General features: G+C 38.7%; 1 protein-coding gene across 1 annotated transcript in view; it reads right to left on the bottom strand.

Moving 5' to 3' along the window:
• The window catches only part of LOC128483461 (isoaspartyl peptidase/L-asparaginase-like), a 28194-nt gene extending 15715 nt beyond the window's left edge, over positions 1–12479 (bottom strand). Inside the window, exons 1-4 of the mRNA XM_053459673.1 lie at positions 12348–12479; positions 4797–5004; positions 3352–3494; positions 1399–1562 (exon numbers count right to left, since the gene is read on the bottom strand). Coding sequence (XP_053315648.1) covers positions 1399–1562; positions 3352–3494; positions 4797–4989 — 500 coding nt within the window. The 5' untranslated portion in view covers positions 4990–5004; positions 12348–12479. The remainder of the gene's footprint in view (positions 1–1398; positions 1563–3351; positions 3495–4796; positions 5005–12347) is intronic.
• Between the last annotated feature and the right edge of the window lie 8568 nt (positions 12480–21047).

Consider the following 21047-nt stretch of genomic DNA (forward strand, 5'->3'; position numbering starts at 1 on the left):
TCATGGACTGATGAAACACGTCCCAGTGAGCCTATTTGAGCACTTTATTATAATATATTTTATTAATGATTAAGTGTTTTGTTAAAAAAAATGTTTATAAATTGTTTAAAACTTTTAATTATATACGCTATCTTGAGTGATTATTCTCCAAAAAGGGGCCTGGGACACAGCCTTAAGAGTGTCCAACGTATGCTTTATGAGCCTACATTTTTAATTTGGCTCTGAATATGGTGAGCAGGCTGTGTATAGGTTACAATTTTATTGGATGCAGTGATGTTTTTTGCACTATGATGTCTCTCTTTGCTTTCTATATTCCGTGTGGTATTTGCATTTGGGAGACGTCAATTGAGACCGCTGAACAACCGGTACATGCTGAAATGTAAGTATTTTTTATTTAATCTTGTGGATTCTATATTATATAAAGCGCTAAGTTAGAGGAACTCTTTCTTTCTATTGCTTGACAGATCCTTCTCTGTGTCTTTTGCTGGCGACTCCTCCTCTTTAATGCCTCTGTCTGTTGGAGTACCTCAGAGTTCTGTCCTGGGTCCTCTACTTGGAAAACTTATCGAAAGCTTTGGCTTCAAATGCCACCTCAATGCAGACGACACATAAATCTATCTCTCCACCCCCAATTTCTCTCTGCATCTGTCCTCTCTCAGATCAGCAGCTGCCTGCCTGGCATCTCTTCCTAGATGGCCTCTAACCACCTCAAGATAAATATGTCTAAAACTGAGCTCCTTCTAATCCCTCTCTCTAACTCTATTCCCCTCTTGAAGTGACCCTAGACTCAAACCTATCTTTTATTCCTCATATCAAATCACTCTCTAAATCCTGCCACAACCAACTACGCAACATTTCCAAAATTTGTCCATTCCTGACTGCCTGCACCGCAAATCAACTAATCCACTCCCTTGTAATCTCCCGCCTAGACTACCTCAACAACCTACTTATCGGCCTCCCTATCTCCCGACTATCCCCCCTCCAGTCTGTCCTCGATGCCTCTGCCAGACAAATATATCTCACCCGACGCTCTGCATCTGCCACACCTCTCTGGGAATCCCTCCACTGGCTCCCCATCCATATCAGAATTAAATTCAAAATACTCACTCTATCCTACAAAGCTCTCACTAACAGCACTCCCCTCTACCTATCCTCCCTCATCAGCAAATATACTCCAGCCCGGCCTCTAAGATCCAACAATGACCTGCTCCTTGCATCTTCACTTATCACCTCCTCCAATGCCCGGCTACAGGACTTCTCTCTGCGGCACCAACCTTCTGGAACTCTCACCAACTGTCCCCACTTTAAAGACTTAAAGTTGGGGGGGAAAGTGCGGCCTATAATCAGGCCAATACGGTATCTATTTAAAAAAAAAACAACCAAAAAAAACCAACTTACTTTTCCGTGTTAAAAAGAGTTGTGACACTTTGGTTATATTTTTGATATTGTTCCCACTCCTTAATGGCATGTTCTGTAACTAATTCCTTAGTTGGCACAGTTGGGATACTCATCTTTTCTGCAAAAGCGTTTGCTCCTTCACCCGTCAACATAGCATGAGGCGTCTATAACACACAATGATATCAATTACTTTATTACATTCTTGCAAAATACGTAAGATTGAATCCTGTTACCTCCTACAGTGACTAATGTAATTTTGCATGCATAATATTCCTGGAAATATTGTACATATATTTGTTATGAACCACAAAAGTCATAATAAAGAAAAAAAAATGTGAAAGACCCAGATGTTTATATTACACTGCAGTTAACATTTTTTTCAGCAAGATTTGATAAGATAAAATATCATCTGAAAAGATATATGTATATATACTTTCTCCTAGATATATTACTTTCTGAATGTCATTTTACATTTAGAGAATTGTTCCAGTTGTGTACGATTTTAGCAGAATGTTTAAAAAAAAGTAAAATCTCTTATTAATGCTATTTTTCTCTGTCAAAAAAGTTCTAGCTAATAAGTGTAAAAACCTTGGTGGAGATTTCATGGGGTATCAAGAGGAAGAGGCTAATGCATTTTTAATTTAAAATGATTAGCTTTATTTATCAAAATGACAATGATTTAAGATTTGTTTAAGTTAAGAAATTGTATTCAATTATTTAAGGCTGCTTATGGAGTTATTTGTTTTATAATCATAAAAAAATGATGTTTCTTCATTAAATAGTGTGTTGTTGATATTAATAGATGTTTGTAGCACCCAAATTCTCGTATGCCATACATACTATACCCTGATCATGTTTGTATAATCATTTATTAAGTGTCACCATCTATCTTTTCACTTGTGTTTTATCTCAGCACAACTTTAGTCACCCTCAATTCACAACCACATCCCCTTCCCTCAATTGGTTATTTTTCTCTCTATCCTTCAACAGGTCTCCTAAGCTTTCTCCATTCTGGGCACTCTAACATGTAAGATTTACCTGCTGGGCTAGAATTTCTCTGACACAAACAAGCAAATTGTAATGTTGTAGGACCGCATTATTATTGTTCTTGCTGAACTACCTACTACATGACAGGTACATTTTTAAAATATTATACTGGTTATCAATGCATGCCTATATACAGAAAACCACCAGAATCAGGAATCTGGACTCACTCCCCACAGGAACTCAGGTGCTTAGCTGTGCCAGGAAGGGCCAGCTCCCCGGTAAATCAAAATAGAAAAAGGCTCCAGGCACTCAAGGGTTCCATCAGGCAGATTTATTGAAAGAGACGAACAACAACGTTTCAACCTCACAATGAGGTCTTTATCAACTTGATAAAGACCTCATTGTGAGGTCGAAACGTTGTTGTTCGTCTCTTTCAATAAATCTGCCTGATGGAACCCTTGAGTGCCTGGAGCCTTTTTCTATTTTTATATACAGAAAACAACATATTTTAGGGGAAAGGGAAATTGCTTTAACTTTTCTCATGTATACATTTTAGAGTTTGACAACACTATCTAGCAGCCCCCTAATGTATTATTTATTTTGTCATTAGGTTACTTAACAATGCAAGGTAAGTAGATTTTTCTTATTTGAATAAAGTTTTGCATGGGGGTTCCTTAGTTCCTGGTTTTGTGAAGTGCGAATCACAGGCAGTACATCCAGTGTTCTCTACTGCTATATATCCCCTTTCCTGACAGACATTGGGCACTACGGGGCTGTACTGGTCCAAACTGACAGCATGATTCCAGTAAGTGAAGCCAGAGTACAGATGCAAAGACAGGTGCATTTTAGTGTTTTCACTGATTTTCTGGTTTTCATTGACTATACCACCATTCATGGGCTTGTGACAGACGATACAAACACCATAAAAACATTAATAGAGCAAGGTAAGTAAAGGCTTAATCCTACCTTCTCTAAGACTGACCGAGCAAATGTGATTGGATTGGCAATATTCTTGATACAAGAAACAGAACCTACAGAAAGATTTCTCCCATCCATAATGATTGCATCAAGCTCCACTTTACCATCAGCATTCAATACAGCACCGTGACCTGCAAGAAGCAATTCAGTTTGTAACAAAGGCAAACAAATCCCCTAAAGCTTTTGGTATAAATATGATAAGCAATATTAAAACAATTTACTACAATCATGCTGGCTGCTAAAGTGCTAGATTCCTTTGACAAAAAATATGCTTTATTGTCACAAGCCTTTTAAGTAAATATAATGCTTCTGGCAAGAAAATAATATAGTTGTTTTCATTCAGTTGTACAGGTTTTATCTGTTCTCTTTTATATTACAAGGTCTGCAAGGCATAGTTTCCAATGGGAACGGCTATCTCGCACTCAGAAAAATGATGGAGAAGCACACTTGAAAAGCACAAGAAACCAAGAAAAAAATAATTTATGTTTTCTTCTTACACAAAAAATAATTGCTTCTGGAAGAGTGTATGTTTACAAAGTTTTAGAAAAGTTTTAACCTTTGTAGAATTGATGTAAAATGTTTTCTTTATTTGTAATTCAAGTAAATATTTATTATTAATGTAGTGATTTTCAGTGTTTTGAAGCATGAATTAACCTCGTCATGATGGCTTTTTTACATCATGGACAATAGCATTTTCAACATTTCTGCTTCTTGTTCAATTATAGTTTCCGTCTTCCTCATTTAGCTTACCCACAAAAGTTATACACATATATATATACACATATATACATGTGTATACAATGCATCTATATAAACCTGCATTTAGTATGAAAAATATGAAAAAATTTAATATTTTGAAAAAAAAACCCACATTGTTATAAAAACTGCTACATAAAAATAGATATGTTAATCAAAAGTAGGCAACTATATGCAACTGCAGATACAGAGACGGGTGTTCAACAACATTCCTCAAGTACAGCGGTGCCACACATTCATAAGTTTGGCATGTTTTAAGGAAGCTACATGGCCAAAATTGGAACATGCACATTTTTACAGGGCGGTATATGTTATTATTTTTTTTGTGTTTTTAATATTTTTTACATTCATTCACATATATTCATTCACTCATTCACGCATATTCATTCACAAATACTCATTCATTCACACATATTCATTCATAAATATTCATGGTTTGGACAGCTTAAGCATTTGTTGCCATATAGAGAATCTGAGAATCATCCTATGTTCCATCACAGTCTTGTCAATGCCACAAACTCATTTTACATTCACTGGATGAATAAAGATTTCTCAACTTTAATATTGTTAATATAATTATTTTGTGTTCTTATTTATTTATGAAAGAGCTAACAACTTTAAGCAACATCTAATCTGTTTTCGCAAAAACTAATAAAAAGGCTTATGCTAACCAGTACCTGCATCAAATGCTGGGTTGTCTTCTAGAATGCGTACTGCAGATTCCACAGCCTGCAAACTGCTTCCACCATGCTTAAGAACCAGAAACCCCTGCTGTGCTGCAGATTTTACACCATCTGTACTGCTTTCTGCAAGACAATCTGGTATCGCCCATGCACCTCCATGGACTACGATAACTGGTTTACAGTTCATTTTAATGTGTTGGTCCTGGGAAAGGAAAAAAAAAACATTGTTAAGCAGCTATCCAGGGCCCAAACAATCATAGGGGTCCATACATAGCTGCTATTGTCCCCACTGATTGTCTTTCAATGATCTACCTAACCCCTGTGTGTAAGAGCATGAACGTCACTATCAAACAACACCCAATATGTGTTCAGCAACATCTCCCGAGTACATTGATACCACCCATGGGTTTGTCTGATGTTTGGGGGCTGAAAGGCCACATTTGGGAAGTGCACTCCCCCCCCCCATTTTGGTCAATCTATGTCTATGCTCTATCTTTGAGCCCGGCCACTCCAAGTTACCCCATCAAACCACTCATTTTTCTTAAACTACGGTATTTGAAATACCTTCGGTATTTGAAATGTTTTTACTTTAACTTTTTCCATGTCAAGATTTTGGGGAAGATAATAATAAAACTTTACTTATTTTTATTTTATTCTTTTTGGACTTTTTTTTTTTTTTTTACATTTTGCTGGAACTGGATGGTTCATCTGATGCATAATTATTTTAAAATGTTACCACTTTTTTTTTTAGCATTTTGGTTTTTAATTTTTTAAATATTTTACTAATCACATTGTGATTAGAAAGCTGGGCTCCATTGACTTTCAGGGTTGAATGCAGTACCTGTATTCAACCTGCAAGTGGAGCCAGAGTTCTCAAGAGTGTCTGGAGACCCTCTAGCGAACTTTTCCAACTTTGTAAAAAAAATTTTAAAGGACGCGCAATTGAAATTAATCTGTTGTATACTGGATGAACATGGAGGACTCAAGATTTAAAGTAAAAATACCTTTATTTGAATATTTATATACAAAATTATTTCTTTAACCCTGAACTTGATGGAGATCTGGCTGGAGATATAAAGAGCTCAAAGATGTTAAAGTTGAAATGTCTGTGATACGTTTTTAAAATTAATAATCACTTAAGAAGATTGCTATATTCTCAGTTTTTTATGTTATTTTTTGTTTTGGTCATTACATATCCTGAATATTGAGTAAAGCAAACCACTCAAAGGTTGCATTTGTTTATGTTTATTAGAAATACCACATAAGAGCACAATATTTTTCTATCTCTTTACATAACATATAAAGTTTATGCTATCATTTATTACAGAAAAAATATGTTGTATAGCGTTGCCATTGGCTAGATAAAATAAATTATGATTCTATTTATTCTTTAGGCTCCCAGACAAATATTGCAGCAGTCATTTTCTGTACAACAAAAATTTTTCCTTTACATGTCATGACACTGTTTCAGGCCATGCTTTTGCTTAGTACCTACCAAAATATGTTTTGGGGGAACTCTCCTCACTGACAGCCGGGGAAGGTCTGCGCGATGGACGCAGACAACCCCCGCTGCAGCGGAAGTTGTCTACGCGAATCGCGTAGAGATCTACACGCTGCACCGGCTACACACCAGGGACTCAGAAGCACCTGTAAGTTGGGGGGGCATAAGACAGGAGGATCCAGGTCCCCTGCAGTGCATTTACTGATTGCCTGGGTATGATAGGAGTGTGATTACTGTGTGGGCAGTGTGGACGCCAGGGTTGGCTTTGGGGTGTGCAACCTGTGATCTATGCCTGTAATTTAGGGGGGGTTTAAATATACCTTTTAATGACGTGTTTTTATGTGAATTCCAATTGATGTATACCTGCAAAGCTGGGTTTTTGCATTATTCTGTAGATCCATATCTATATATTTCCATACCTTATTTATGTATACCTGCAAATACAGTGTTTGTATGTCTTATTCAGTTGATTAATACCTGCAATGCTGTTTCTATGTATTTATTTGATCTATACCTGCAATGCTACATTTCATATACTATTGTATACATGCAAATACAGGATTTGTAAGTCTGATTCTGTTTATTTGATATATACCTTCAGTGCTGAGATCACAAGTGAATTTCAGTTGATCTATACATGCAAAGCTTGGTTAGTGTGTTAATGTGTTGATCTATACCTGCTATCGGCAACTGGGGCTAATATTAATATATATGGGCAGCAGGGGCATCAATACACAAGGGGCAAAAACACTAAGGGGGGTATAAACGACAATGCAGTATGAAAAATCCATCCTGATATAGACGTCTGTGACGTAGATTGTGTCCTGCTGTTTGTGTGTTTTTGGTTATCAGTGTCGCAGAGCCTGTCCTCGGGTGTGTGTGTATAGGTGTTGGTGTGGCAGAGCCTGTCCTGGTGTGTGTTTGGGTGTTGGTGTGGCAGAGCCTGTCCTGGTGTGTGTGTTCAGTTGTCAGTGTGGCAGAGCCTGTCCTAGGGTGTGTGTGTTTGAGGGTCAGTGTGTTAGAGCCTGTCCTGGTGTGTGTGTGTGTTTGGATGTGGGTGTGGCAGAGCCTGTCCTGATGTGTGTGGGTGTCTGTGTGGCAGAGCCTGTCCTGGTGTGTGTGTCTGGGTGTCGGTGTGACAGAGCCTGTGTTGATGTGTGTGTTTGGTCATCTGTTTCCTGGCACTTAACTTACAGTAGGAATTATTTAATTTATATTTATCCAGAGATAAAATGCCCTCGTGAAGTTGTAGTGACTTCAGGAGACAAAACGTTCAAGGTTATTTATTGTGTTATAATATTTATTTCAAGGATTAGTCGCACTCAATTGTGGCTTCAGGCTTCCCATGTTGAATGATCAAGTATTATTTTAGCCCAATAACAAAAGTATAATTCCATAGCACATTACTTTTGGAAATTATGAATGCCCCCCCAGTTTGACTGTGGTATCTTGTGTGCCCCCGCTATATATTGTTTCTAGAGTCACCACTGCTGGAGGGGTCTGGCCTCGTATTTGTGGCTTTGTACGAATCAACAAATTTACCAAAATGACAGAATCAGGCCCATCAGTAGAATCAGGATGGGGCAAAATTAAATAGAATCATGCCCATCAGTTGTACTTGGATCCATAAGACTCTGTGTCAGGCCCCCAGCCCTTCATCATACCCCTTACCTGGGTCTTCCGCTGGACGCCGTGCTCCGTCGCGGGGCGGACTGTTCCCCGTCCTCCCGCAGTCCTTCCCACGCCGCCAACCACCGTCCGGCCATCGCGGCCACCCAGTTACCGTGAGGTGCGCCCCCGCTCTATTACGGCCTCTTGCGTCATCTGCTGTCTGCTGCACGGTAGTGCAGGGCAGACAGAGTTAGCTTATACACAACCCCATGGTGGGGATTACATATCCTCACAGGTGAAGGTGGTAACACCTGTGAGTCAGTGGGAGGAACCTTGCCTGTGAGATATAAAAACCCTGCTCACCCTCCAGTCTGGGCTTAGTTATTGAGCTTTCTAGTGCCTCTTTGTCCTGCTCTATTCCAGTCCTCATTTATCCTGCCCTTTCTTCGTGTTTGACCTCCCGGTACTTGACCTCGGCTTTGTTCTCTGGACTTTGTGTACCTCTCCTGTTCTGACCCGGGCCCTTCTCTCGTTATTGCTCCTTCGCTGCCTGCCCTGACCCGGATTTACCTCTCGGACCTTGTCCTTGGCTCCTTCCTACAATCTGGTGCCTCCCTGCTCTACGCTCCCTACACATCCATCAAGTATTCCGATACTGTCTGTCATATGCAACTAGTAAAATAAATATACTACTATACAGTATAGAAAAGGAAGAATTTATTTCACAGATAGCTTGGACTAAAACATTTAAGTTGTGCATTATTATATGTAAATTTACATGTTAATGGAGAAACCCAATCAGCTTGGTCATAGTTCAAGAAACATCTCAACATGTTCAACAATGTACATTAATCTTTCAGGCTGTTCATTTGATTGCAGGCGATAAACTCAATTATATCTTGAGGATCTTGCACAAAGGATGCCAGATTTTAAATGTAAATTTGAATCCCTTGTCAGAAACTATTCTGTAAGATATTGTGTGGTGAACACCTTTACAAAACTTAGTAACAGCTAGAATGAGTTGCTCAGGTCAAGATTGCATTAATGTTTTAATGAAATTATGTAAATATTCTACAAAGTTATTGTGGTTGAGAACTGACCATGTTGAAATACATCCTTTAAAGATATTTATGCAATAAAACCTAGCTAGTCCTTGCATTGTGGAGGACCCCTTGTCAATCGGAGAGAACCAAGAGAGAGCTGTCAGAAAAAAGTAGGAGTGTGTGTAAATATGCTAGTGTGTGTAAGTATATTAGTGTGTGAAGAAGTATGTTAGTGTGTGGGTGTGGATATATGTTAGTATGTGTATGTGTTCCAAAGTATGTTAGTGTGTGGAAGTATTATAGTGTATGTGCTTGAATGTTAGCGTATGTGTGTATGGAAGTAAGCTAGTGTGTAAAATAGGTTAAGTAATTGTAAACAAATCTGAAATACCTATGTATATAAATTTCTAAGAGTGTGTTTGCATACATATGTATACCTGTCAGTATGTGTGTATGTAAATTTGTGAATATGTATATGTGTGTCTGTGAGTGTGTATATTTGAATGAATGTGTATGTATATGTTAGTGTATAAAATAATATAAGTAAGGACAAAAAAATATTACAATAGGGATTTAATCATAGTAACAGCAATTTAGGATGAAAAAAAGACAAAAGTCAAGTTCAGTAATGCTGTTGATCCAAAAAAACGTCATTGAAGTGATTTCCAGGTGTGACTGAAGAAGGGGGAAAAATCACATGCTGAATATTGAACCTATCTTTTCTTTTCTACACTAGGTATTTTATCTGTGGAGCATTTGATGAATAAACTACTAAATAAAGGATAAACTAATTAGTATTATTTACAGTTTTATATAGCATGATCATATTCTACTGCGGTGTATAATCGGTAAACAGGACAAAACTGTAGGGACTGGGCTAAGAGCTTTAAGGCAGGAGGTGTAGACACCCAGAAGCAGGCAGTCCAAATCAATATACAGGTAATAATCAGTCAAGGAGGTCAAGGGCAGGTAGCACAGGATCACAAAGGGTTAACAAGTTGTGGTTGTGGAGCAGGAGAAAAACAGGATAATGCATGAAGTAAGCCAAAGGTCAAAAGCCAAGAGGTCAAGCAGGTTCAAATAACTCAATGAGCTGTAGCAAGGACACAAAGGGAATGGTGACAGTATAGCAACAGACACCTCAGCTTGGCAATTATCAAGCAAGAAAAAAAGGGTGAATTTGGTTTATATATGTATACTCAATACTCCTCCCACCAGCAGCAGGACGCCACCTCCTGTCACTGCAGATACCAGGAACCAAGCTATACCAGCCTCTCCACAAATGAGGACATGCCATCGGCATACCTGGGAACTTCTGGTCTCCAGCTATCCGGAGACTTCCCTTGCGGGACACGGCCAGGACTGCCCACTGACGTCAGCAGGGGGTCCCGGGGGGGGTCCCGGTGCTTCACTCGGCAATCTCCTGGTCAAACCCAGAGAGTTCCCAGGTATGGCAATCGGGGAGTAGGAAATGCCCCCCACCAGCTGCAGGTCTATCATGCCGCTGGACATGCGTGCTGTCACTCAAGGCCAGGGATGCAACCTATTCTGAAGCCACACCACTGAATGCGGCATGGGGTGTACTCAAGGCTGGGGATGTAGCCTAATACGAAGAACAGTAGGTCTGGAGGAAGCAGCTCTTGGATCTGACAGTAATATGTAGTGCATAACAATATGACTTACAGAAACAAAAAGTAAAGAAGGCCCTGCTCAAATGAGCTAACCATCTACATCTGTAGAAATATAAATACAATAAGTGCATACGACTGTCCTCTCATAATCCACACATTTTGCATCTAAATTCATTATGACTTTGGCACTAATCCTGACTTGAAAATATTGGAAAATGAAAAGATACAGTTGAGGAGTATTTATAGGTGGCATATTTTTGTGTAGTATTGTTAGTTTTGCACCGTTTTGGAAATATTTCTGCAGATGTAAATGGCTCGAACCTGAAGTGTCTTCAAGGAGTACTAGTTAGGATTGTCTCAATTAAGTTATTTTTTACACTGAATTCCATAAATCACATGTAGCTTTCATTAATGGGCAGACAAGATGTACTTAACAGCTCTTATCTGCATTTTTGTTTCTACTTTTAAAGGATTATATAACTCAACAATTATTATGCCATTACAATTTTTTTTATAAAATAAACACATATATTTGCATCTAAATATATAGTTTTAATTTAAGCACATTAAGTAAATAACATCAGCAATGAAATTACCAGGAATGTGTTATGGAAGTATGGAACACTTACACAATCTCTGTTCAGAGATGAAATGACAATGTATACAGACCAGAGGTTGTTTGCTTATCTCATAAGGAGGTCTTAGGCTATGCAGTCTGGTCTTACAATTTGGTTATTAAGTAACAAAGGGAAAAGGAAGTTTGTATTTCCAGCCTCAACTCAAGAGTGAACTCAATGCTCCACATTACATTGTAGTCCTTCCACACTGTGATCTCAGTAAGGAAACACTGGGTACATATAGCACACTGTGGCTGCACCCTCTCCCCTTTGGATTTGTTGTTTACATGTTTACATTTCTGTGTGTGCCTACAGCATGCTTCGTCTTAGCCCTTGTACTCTCTATGACTGTGTACTTCCCTGGTTCTCACTCTGTGTGTATGTTAGTTTAAATCGTCTCTCAGCATATTGAGGTAGATATTATTACTATTAGTATTAATTATGGAGCAGATTTATCAGTTCTGTACAATGAGGTTATACATAAAAATTAAAGTCAAGGACAATGCAATGTGAAGTGCCCTGCTTGGCACAGTTTACAAGGGGGAACCTATGCTCTGCAATTTATATATTGGCAAATGTACAGAGTCATAGCATTAGAAGAAAGTAAGTTTGAACGGGCATACAAAATGGATTGAAGTAGGAAAAGTCAAGCAATTTCTGTAAGGAAGGGTTACAGAAGTAAAATTGAGAAATGATTAGGGCATGAATTATGTTTTATTAATGTGTCACAATTGTGAAAAAGTGTTTGCAGTTATTTAACACCCCCGGGGCTTTTACCTTCCATTCTCACTATGAAGGGGATGATCATTGGCCTCCTTAGTGTAATAAGGTGTACCAGGACCCTAATTTCATTTTTTTCTAAAATTATTTATTAGTTATTCTCTTGCAGTTAATTTATGTTAATTGTGTTTTGCATTGATACACATAAACTGTAAAAAATAACAACAGAAAATTAACAAACAAAATAAGTTGGTATATTGAAACATGGTATCTTTGTTTCAGTCCAACGCTATATATAACAAAAACATGATTGTAAATTAAATCAGTACGCAACAACATTATTAAAGTTCTGTATAAATTGGCATGGTGCATCATTTAAATATGAATTCTGCATCTATACATAAGTAGCTAGTCAATCCTACCTGTTATTTCAAAATGTTATTTCACAGTCCTTGGTAAGGAAATTAAGTTTGTCCAACATAAGACAAATATGTCGAAAACCTTTATGTGACTTAAAGACCTGGAAATCCAGCCCTTCTACAGTTACAAGATAAACTATAGCTTCAGCATTCCACTGAAACACTAAATCCAGTTAATGATTGGCCATGACTTATCTATTAACCTATGCTTAGCTGGCAGTCTTAAAACATTTACAATTTGAATGTACTCCCGTCTAGGATAGTAAGAAAATAAAGCTGTCAGAATGGCACCAGAAAAGAAAACTATAAAATGAAAATGTTCTTAATGTACTGTATGTCATGACAGCTGTGTTGCTGGGGGCTACTGGTGCTGAAGCCTTAAGTCCCGACTTCATTACCATTTAGCCTTAGAGTCTCCATTGAGGGCTATGGGCCGGATGGGGAGATGATAGCCCTCCCTCTGACCAGCCCCAAATAAAGGGAGTGCAATGTCTGTTTATACTGGCTATTATTGCAGAGCACAGGGATATGAAGGGTTTCCGCTGACCACTTATGGTCTCAGGGCCAGTCAAAAATTGTTCACAAAGGGCTGGTTTGACTTCGTCCAAGCCAGTCCAAGCCGGATACGCTGTTTGTGAACAATTTTGGACTGGTCACTAATATAAAAAGCCGGGGTTTCCACTTAATGATTCCCCGTCCTGATGAAGCCGCGGTGTATCTCAGCAAAACGAGCGCTGGGATAGAGTGTTAGGGATTTACTTGTTTCAAGCTATTCGTTTTTTCGGGTTAGAGTGCTAGGGATCTATTTTTCTCACACTATTAGCTTTTTCTCCTTGTGGATTCCTGCATTAACCCCTGCTATACTATGGAAGACTTAAGGACAAAAAACGACAGAAAACAAAGAGAAAAACAAATACATTACATTATATTTATTTATAAAGCGCCGGCAGATTCTGCAGTGCTGTTAGTCAGAAGGGCAATTTAGAAACACATACAATAACACATACAACAACAAACTGGTGCAAAGGAGAAGAGGGCCCTGCTCTTGCAAGCTTACAATCTAGTCGGTGGTTGAGGGGGAAGTGAGACAATAGGAGAGGACTGTTTGGATGGGGATGAGTTGATCTGGTTCTGATGATGTGTTGAGGCTGTTGATTGTTCAGATGGCTTGATTATGATGATGGTTGGGAGTACTGGGAAGGAATGTTGTACGCTTCCCTGAACAGGTGGGTTTTCAGAGAGGTTTGAAAGTTGCGTACAAGGCAGAAAGTCTGAGGGAACAGGGAAGGGAATTCCATAGGAGGGGTGCGGTGCAGGTGACATCCTGAATACGGGAGTGGGAAGAGGAAACAACAGTAGAAGATAGCTGTAGGTCATGAGAGGAGCGAAGGGGGTGGGTAGGGGTATATTTGGATAGGAGGGTAGAGATGTAAGGTGGTGCAGAGTTGTTGAGGGCTCTATAGATCAGGGTCAGAAGTTTAAATCTGATTCTGGAGGGTATCGGGAGCCAATGAAGTGATTGGCATAGTGGGGCAGCGGAGGAGGAACGGCGGCAGAGAAAAATTAATCTGGCTGCAGTGTTGAGGATGGATTGAAGCCGTGAAAGGGAGGAGAGGGGGAGACCGGTTAGTAGGGAGTTGCACCACCGTAAAAGAGAGCAGCAGGAGAGGTAGTGTCTGAGGATGTCAACCATGTTTCGGTGAGCGCAAGGAGACTAAGGAGGTTAGAGATGAAAAGGTCATAGACAGCAGTTAGTTTGTTGCAGAAAAAAGGACACTAGGGGGCGCTTGTGTATACCGGTTAGGAAAATCGAAAAAATAAAACAGAAAAAACAAATGATTGCGTGGTATTGTACACAAAGGTGGCGCTGTACGACTAAGTAATGCACTCACACTTTGTGTAAACTTTCAGGCGTCATAAAACATCCAGTCCTCCAGGTAGGTATATAATGGGAATATGCAAGGAAACAGAAGACACGTGGAAAACACAATGGTGTAGTATCTAACAATAGTGTGACCCGCAAATATAGAGACACTTACACTTACTACAAGGGTATAACACCCATCAGGTATGTATTCCTTGTATTCCTCCTCCGTGCTGTTGGACACCTTTCCGTATTCCCCGGATGTGAACTGGTGCTTTGTGATGGAATAGAGGTAAGTCCACACTATATTCCAATCAAATATATTTATTTATAGGCTATAAGCCAAAATAATAAAAAGGTATAACAAATATCCACTCAGGGATGTTTAAAAAACCATAAGTAAAAAATCCAAATAAAAGAGCTCTGTAAAATCCTTAAATCCTCAACGCGTTTCGTCAAATAGACTTCATCAGGAGTCCACATCCGGGGAATACGGAAAGGTGTCCAACAGCACGGAGGAGGAATACAAGGAATACATACCTGATGGGTGTTATACCCTTGTAGTAAGTGTAAGTGTCTCTCTATATTTGCGGGTCACACTATTGTTAGATACTACACCATTGTGTTTTCCACGTGTCTTCTGTTTCCTTGCATATTCCCATTATATACCTACCTGGAGGACTGGATGTTTTATGACGCCTGAAAGTTTACACAAAGTGTGAGTGCATTACTTAGTCGTACAGCGCCACCTTTGTGTACAATACCACGCAATCATTTGTTTTTTCTGTTTTATTTTTTCGATTTTCCTAACCGGTATACACGAGCGCCCCCTAGTGTCCTTTTTTTCTGTTTAAAAAACACTTGGAGAGTGTTTTGTACGGGCTGCAGCTGGGTATCCGGAACCAGTGACAAGAAAGAAGGGAAGTATATTGGTCACTGTTTCTCTCCATATATACCTTTCTCAGACTGTCCTTCACCACTTTGTTAGTTTGTTGCACGCAGAGCGAGCATTCCAGCGGCCACAGGAGAAAGGGGTGCCTGGGTTACAGTGGACTGATTTAAGATTGGAGGGATTGCGGTGGTTTGTGTTAGTTCAGAAGGTGCGGGGACGGAGGAAGGTGGGGATAGTGGGGCCAGGGTTACGTTCAATGTCACCTGAGCACAGAAGGAGTAGGATACAGACAGATAACAAATGGAATTGTGGTTTGTGGGCATTGGATGCCTTCACTTGAGCATGGTTAGTGGTGTTGGGGTATGAAGAAAACAGAATGGCATATGAGCTAAGGTGGGGTGATAAACAGGATGGAGATATGTGGACTGTAGAGGGATTGTCAATGAGTGCAGTGGCTGCAGTAATTGTAAGATTTGTGGGAAAAGGACATAGTAACATGTATGGGTTCATAGTAAGGATGGAGGTGAAGCAAGCAAGTGCTTATCTGGGTTACCTGCTTTCTGCAATGTTACTCGGTATGTCGTTTGTAGTTTCCCTCCGGTTTACCTCCAGTGTAACTCTTAACTATCCACTTATGATGTGGCCACTTGGGGAGAGGCCACAGCAGCTACATTTCCAAGTTCATGCACGAAGAACATGTATGAATATTCGCCAGAAACAAACACGGGAATGGGCGAATATTCATAAAATATGAAAAAAATTCCCCCTCCCCAAGATGAACACGAAGGTGAACACAAGGACTTTGCTGGTGCCAAAATCTAATATTTACATCTTATTATGTGTATATTTTAATATATGTTGAATGTTACAGAATATTCCATAATTATTTCCATTCTGTTCTATTATGTATTATCTAATATTAATATCTGGGTATTTATGAATGCCAAACATTATATATCATCGTTCCACAATCTCCTTCATTTGTTTGTTTCAATGCCTCATTTTACATATAATAAGAGACTGCTTATATGCCTTTATATACAATGTGTGTGCATGTGCGGTTTGAAACGCATTATGGAACACATTGCAACTTGACATTACTTCCCAAGAAGTACAAATGGTGTACATCGTGCACAGGTGAGTAATATCTACTTTACACCTCATTTTACCTAAATATATAGCGTGTTTAGGTAATTTCCAGTTAGATCACTCTTGATAAAAACCTCTGGTTGAATGGGAAAGTAAATGTTTGTGTGTGAGCATGTATGTGTATCGTGTAATAGTGTAAGCATAAATATTTAAGTGTGTGTGAGCATGGATGTGTATGTGTGTGTGTTAATGTGTATTAATGAGTATTTGTGCATGTTTATTGGTGTAAGTGTGTAAGTCTCAGACCTCTTTGTGCATTCCTGCTGTTGATTCATGTGTATGACCCTGGCCTGGCTTGCTGATTCTCCAGGTTTCTGATCTTGGCTTCTGTTCCTGACTCCGCTTCCTTCTGTGTTCCTGACCCGGCACGTCTGACTACCTGTTTTGGCTTTGACCCCAGATTGTGCTTACATTTATTTTTGCTATTTTTTATTATTTAATAAAAGGTTTTCAGCATATCCTGTTTCCGTCTAGTTTTCTTGGTTCTCTGACAGCCATCAGAAGATGGGTACACCGTGGTCATAAAAGGATGGACATGGTCAGCAACAATACTCAGGTAGGCTGTGTTTAAACAATGCTCAACTGGTACTTAGGAGCCCAAAGTATGCCAAGAAAATATCCCCCATACCCATTACACCGTTGATACAAGGCAGGATAGATCCATGCTTTCATGTTGTTTACGCCATAATCTGACCCTGCCATCTGAATGTTGCAGCTGGATTCGAGACTCAAGACCAGGCAATGTTCTTCCAGTCTTCCATTGTCCAATTTTTGTAGTAGTAGGTTAGGATGAAAAAAGACTTGGGTCCATCAATCTCAACCCTTTTCTTATTCCTTGTTTCCTTGGATCAACAAGCACTAAATAAATATTAATTCCTATACTATCATACATATCCCTCTATGTTCTGCTTCATAAAAAAAGTATCCAGGCCCATTTTAAAGGCATCTAATGTATTTGCTAGCCTCTTCAGGCAGTGAATTCCATACTTTGTCTTTACTGTAGAAAATCTCCCCCGCTGACATAGACAAAATCTCCTTTCTTCAAGTGTTAGCGGATGACCTCTTGTCCTTTGTAATGTTCTTAATTAATGATCAGGTCTTTAGCAAGCCTTTTGTATGGGCCCTGTACATATTTACACAGTGAAGGAAAAAATGATTTGATCCCCTGCTGATTTTGTATGTTTGCGCACTGACAAAGACATGACTGAACAGTGAGACAGAATAACAACAAAACAAAGAGTTGTCCAAGGACGTCAAGGACAAGATTGTAGGTCGTGGATGGGCATTCCAGCATGACAATGACCCAAAATACACGGCCAAGGAGTGGCTCAAGAAGAAGCACACTAAAGTCCTGGAGTGGCCTAGCCAGTCTCCAGACCTTAATCCCACAGAAAATCTGTGAAGGGAGCTGAAGGTTCGAGTTGCCAAACGTCAGCCTTTAAATCTTAATGACTTAGAGAGGATCTGCAAAGAGGAGTGAGACAAAATCCCATGTGTGCAAACCTGGTGGCCAATTTCAAGAAACGTCAAAACCCTTGATTGCCAACAAGGGTTTTGGCACCAAGTACTAAGTCATGTTTTGCAAAGGGGTCAAATACTTATTTCACTGAGTAAAATGCAAATCAATTTATAACTTATTTGAAATGCATTATTCTGTTTTGTTTTGTTGTTATTCTCTCTCTCACTGTTCCAATAAACCCACTATTAAAAATATAGACTGATTATGTCAAATAATTTATATGACAACATTATTATATTCCTCTAAGATGTTGTTTCTCTAATGTGTACAAAGTTACATTTTCTAACCTTTCTTTATAATTAAAACTTTCCAGTCCCCTTATTAGTTTTGTGGCTCTCCTCTGAACTTTCCCTAGTTCCATTATGTCTTTTTTAAGAAAAGGTGCCCAGAATTGAACTACATATTCAAGGTGGGGGTCTTCCCATGGACCTGTAAAGAGGCAGAATAATATCTTCCTCCCTTGAGTCAATACTCCTCTTAATACATGCAAATATCTTATTTGACTTTGCAGCCGCTAACTGGCACTGTGCTCTACTGCCAGGTCTAGCAGTTTTGGTGAGCCTGTGCAAATTGTAGCCCCAGTTTCCTGTTCTTAGCTGACACCCGCCGTGATCTTCTGCTGCTGTAGCCCATCTGCTTCATGGTTCAACGTGTTGTGCGTTCAGAGATGGTATTCTGCATACCTTAGTTGTAACGAGTGGTTATTTGAGTTACTGTTGCCTTTCTGTCATCTCGAACCAGTCTGCCCATTCTCCTCTGACATCAACAAGGCATTTTTGTCCATGCAACTGCCGCTTACTGGATATTTTCTCTTTTTCGGACTATTCACCGTAAACCCTAAAGATGGTTGTGCATGAAAATCTAAAAATCAGAAAGCAGTTTCTGAAATACTCAAACCAGCCCGTCTGGCACCAACAACCATGCCATGTTCACAGTCACTTAAATCCCCTTTCTTCCCCATTCTGATGCTTGGTTTGAACTTTAGCAAGTTGTCTTGACCACGTCTACATGCCTAAATGCATTGATTGGCTGATTAGCTATTTGTGTTAACAAGCAATTGAATGGGTGTAACTAATAAAGGGGCCAGTGAGTGTATATTCATATATGTCACAAACAGGGGCATGCCTATGCGCTGTAGTATTTTTAAGTATTTTATTTTTTTTCATTTGTTTAATACTATATTTGCCTACCCAGGTGGGAATACTTACTATGCATGCTCAGTAAATGACAGACTTATACATTTCATTATGAGTCTGGGAATGTAGTTTTCAGAATAAATATTAAGAGGGTGCTCCAATAGAATTAGCTCCTTCAAGAGAGAAGGGTTTTTCCTACCCTTCCTACCCTAAAATCAGCTGTCATATGACTTAAAGCACATATGATGTATGGAGTGTCCCTTTAAGAGAACATAAGAAAATGTAATTTACTGAAAAGGGAGACTAATGTGTGGGATTTATAGCTAGGTTATGGTTTTCCTAGATCTTTGTCAGTAGTGTTTTCTTTACGTATGCTATTATTTAGTGATATGTAATGCATATATTGTGCTTAGCAATCCTGGTAGTTACGCAAAGAAAAGGAAATAAATTAAACACTTGATTGCTTTCTTCTATTACACATTTGCCTTGACAGTAACAATTCCATGGCTTGTGGATTTAGGAATAATAATCCTAGAAATAAAGCAAAAACAGTTTTTCACATTAAAGTTACAAGCATCATTTCTGTTCATTTCTTCTGCGATAAGTGTTTTCAGCTGATTATGTAGCTGTCAAAGTCTTGAAATATGGAATGCCAAATGGAATTGAAATCCAAAATAGAAATGCAGCTTCTGTTTTTTGTGTAATTATATTTAGAGCTGAACATATGTATAAGTCAAGTGTACTGCAGCTTGTGAATGCCCTGCTCTTTACTTTCACATACCCATGTTCTGATGTATGAACTCTCCTCATACATGTCATTTTAAAAGTTAAACTCACTGAAACATTGAACAAAAAGCTGCTATCACTGTATTTCTGATTAAGAACATATAAAACATAAGATGATACTGTATAAGCATCTAGGGCCCCTAGTAATATGTGGATGAACATCCAAAGAAACTTGCATTGCTGTAATGGTTTTTTTTTAAACAAGCATGTGCTTCGTTCCCTAGATTTTGTATTTTTGAAAATGAAACCCACTACTGATGTATTGTAAATGGAACATAGACATCGAAAAGCCTCTCATTGGACTGTGCATTATGTGGGGCCAGCTCAGTCCTTTCATAAATCAAGTTGCAATGGTTGGACCATCATAATGTACAGTGAAGCCAATTGCATCACTCACCTTGGAAACCCTCTCGAATATGCTTTCCAAATCAATAAGAAGGAGCGTGACTTAAGAACACCAAATATATTATTTACAATGTTTTTATGGCCATAACTCTAAAATGTGGTAAAAGTAGGTAAGAATTAAGCATTTTTTCTATGGAGATTAGTTCTTACCCATGTATTTCACTTTCATCTTCATTTATATTTGGACACATTACATGTATTATATTATTTCTTGGAACTATGTCATTCGATATACATGATTAGCTGCAAAACAAACACATATTGCATCTACTTGTTTTCACATAACAAATGGTACTAGACAGGGTTGTCCTTTATCACCAGTAATCTTTGTTTTAGCCTGTGATTATTAGGTTAAGGGAACTCCTGATATTTGGGGCATGCAGGTGGTGCAATACAAATTGGTATTAATTGGTATTAATTGATGATTTTGTGCTTGTTGCCACTGATCCTATGAATTCTATTCCACCACTTCTTAAAACACTTAAGAAATATGGTAAAGTGTTATATTTAAAAAAAATAATATACTTAAAACAGAAGTCCCCTAATTGGTATTTCCAATGATTTGAACAGAGATATTTCTATGTATGGTATGTACTTCTACGTAAGCTAATTAATGATCCAAGTTTGGTGTCTTTCAAGCTGATCTAATGAAATAGAATAAGCTTGAGGTCCCCTGGCTGGGCAGCCTTAAAAAATATCTATTTTGGATGTTCCTCTTCCACAAAGCTTGCTCAAAATCTTTTGAATAACTTTTCTTAATTTTATATGACAGCATAGGGAAATGTGACTGAAACACATTAAGATAAATAGCTTTACACCAACTTTTGTGGCTACGTAAATCTGAGAGACCAAAAGTACTAGATATACTAGACACAACTAAATATTTATTATAAGAATGGGACTACAGAATTGCCAATTTAGTCGCATTTGTGTGGGCAAGATGGTTGTTAGC

Source organism: Spea bombifrons, chromosome 3 (assembly GCF_027358695.1).
Source record: "Spea bombifrons isolate aSpeBom1 chromosome 3, aSpeBom1.2.pri, whole genome shotgun sequence".
In the NCBI taxonomy this organism is placed as follows: Eukaryota; Metazoa; Chordata; class Amphibia; order Anura; family Pelobatidae; genus Spea; species Spea bombifrons.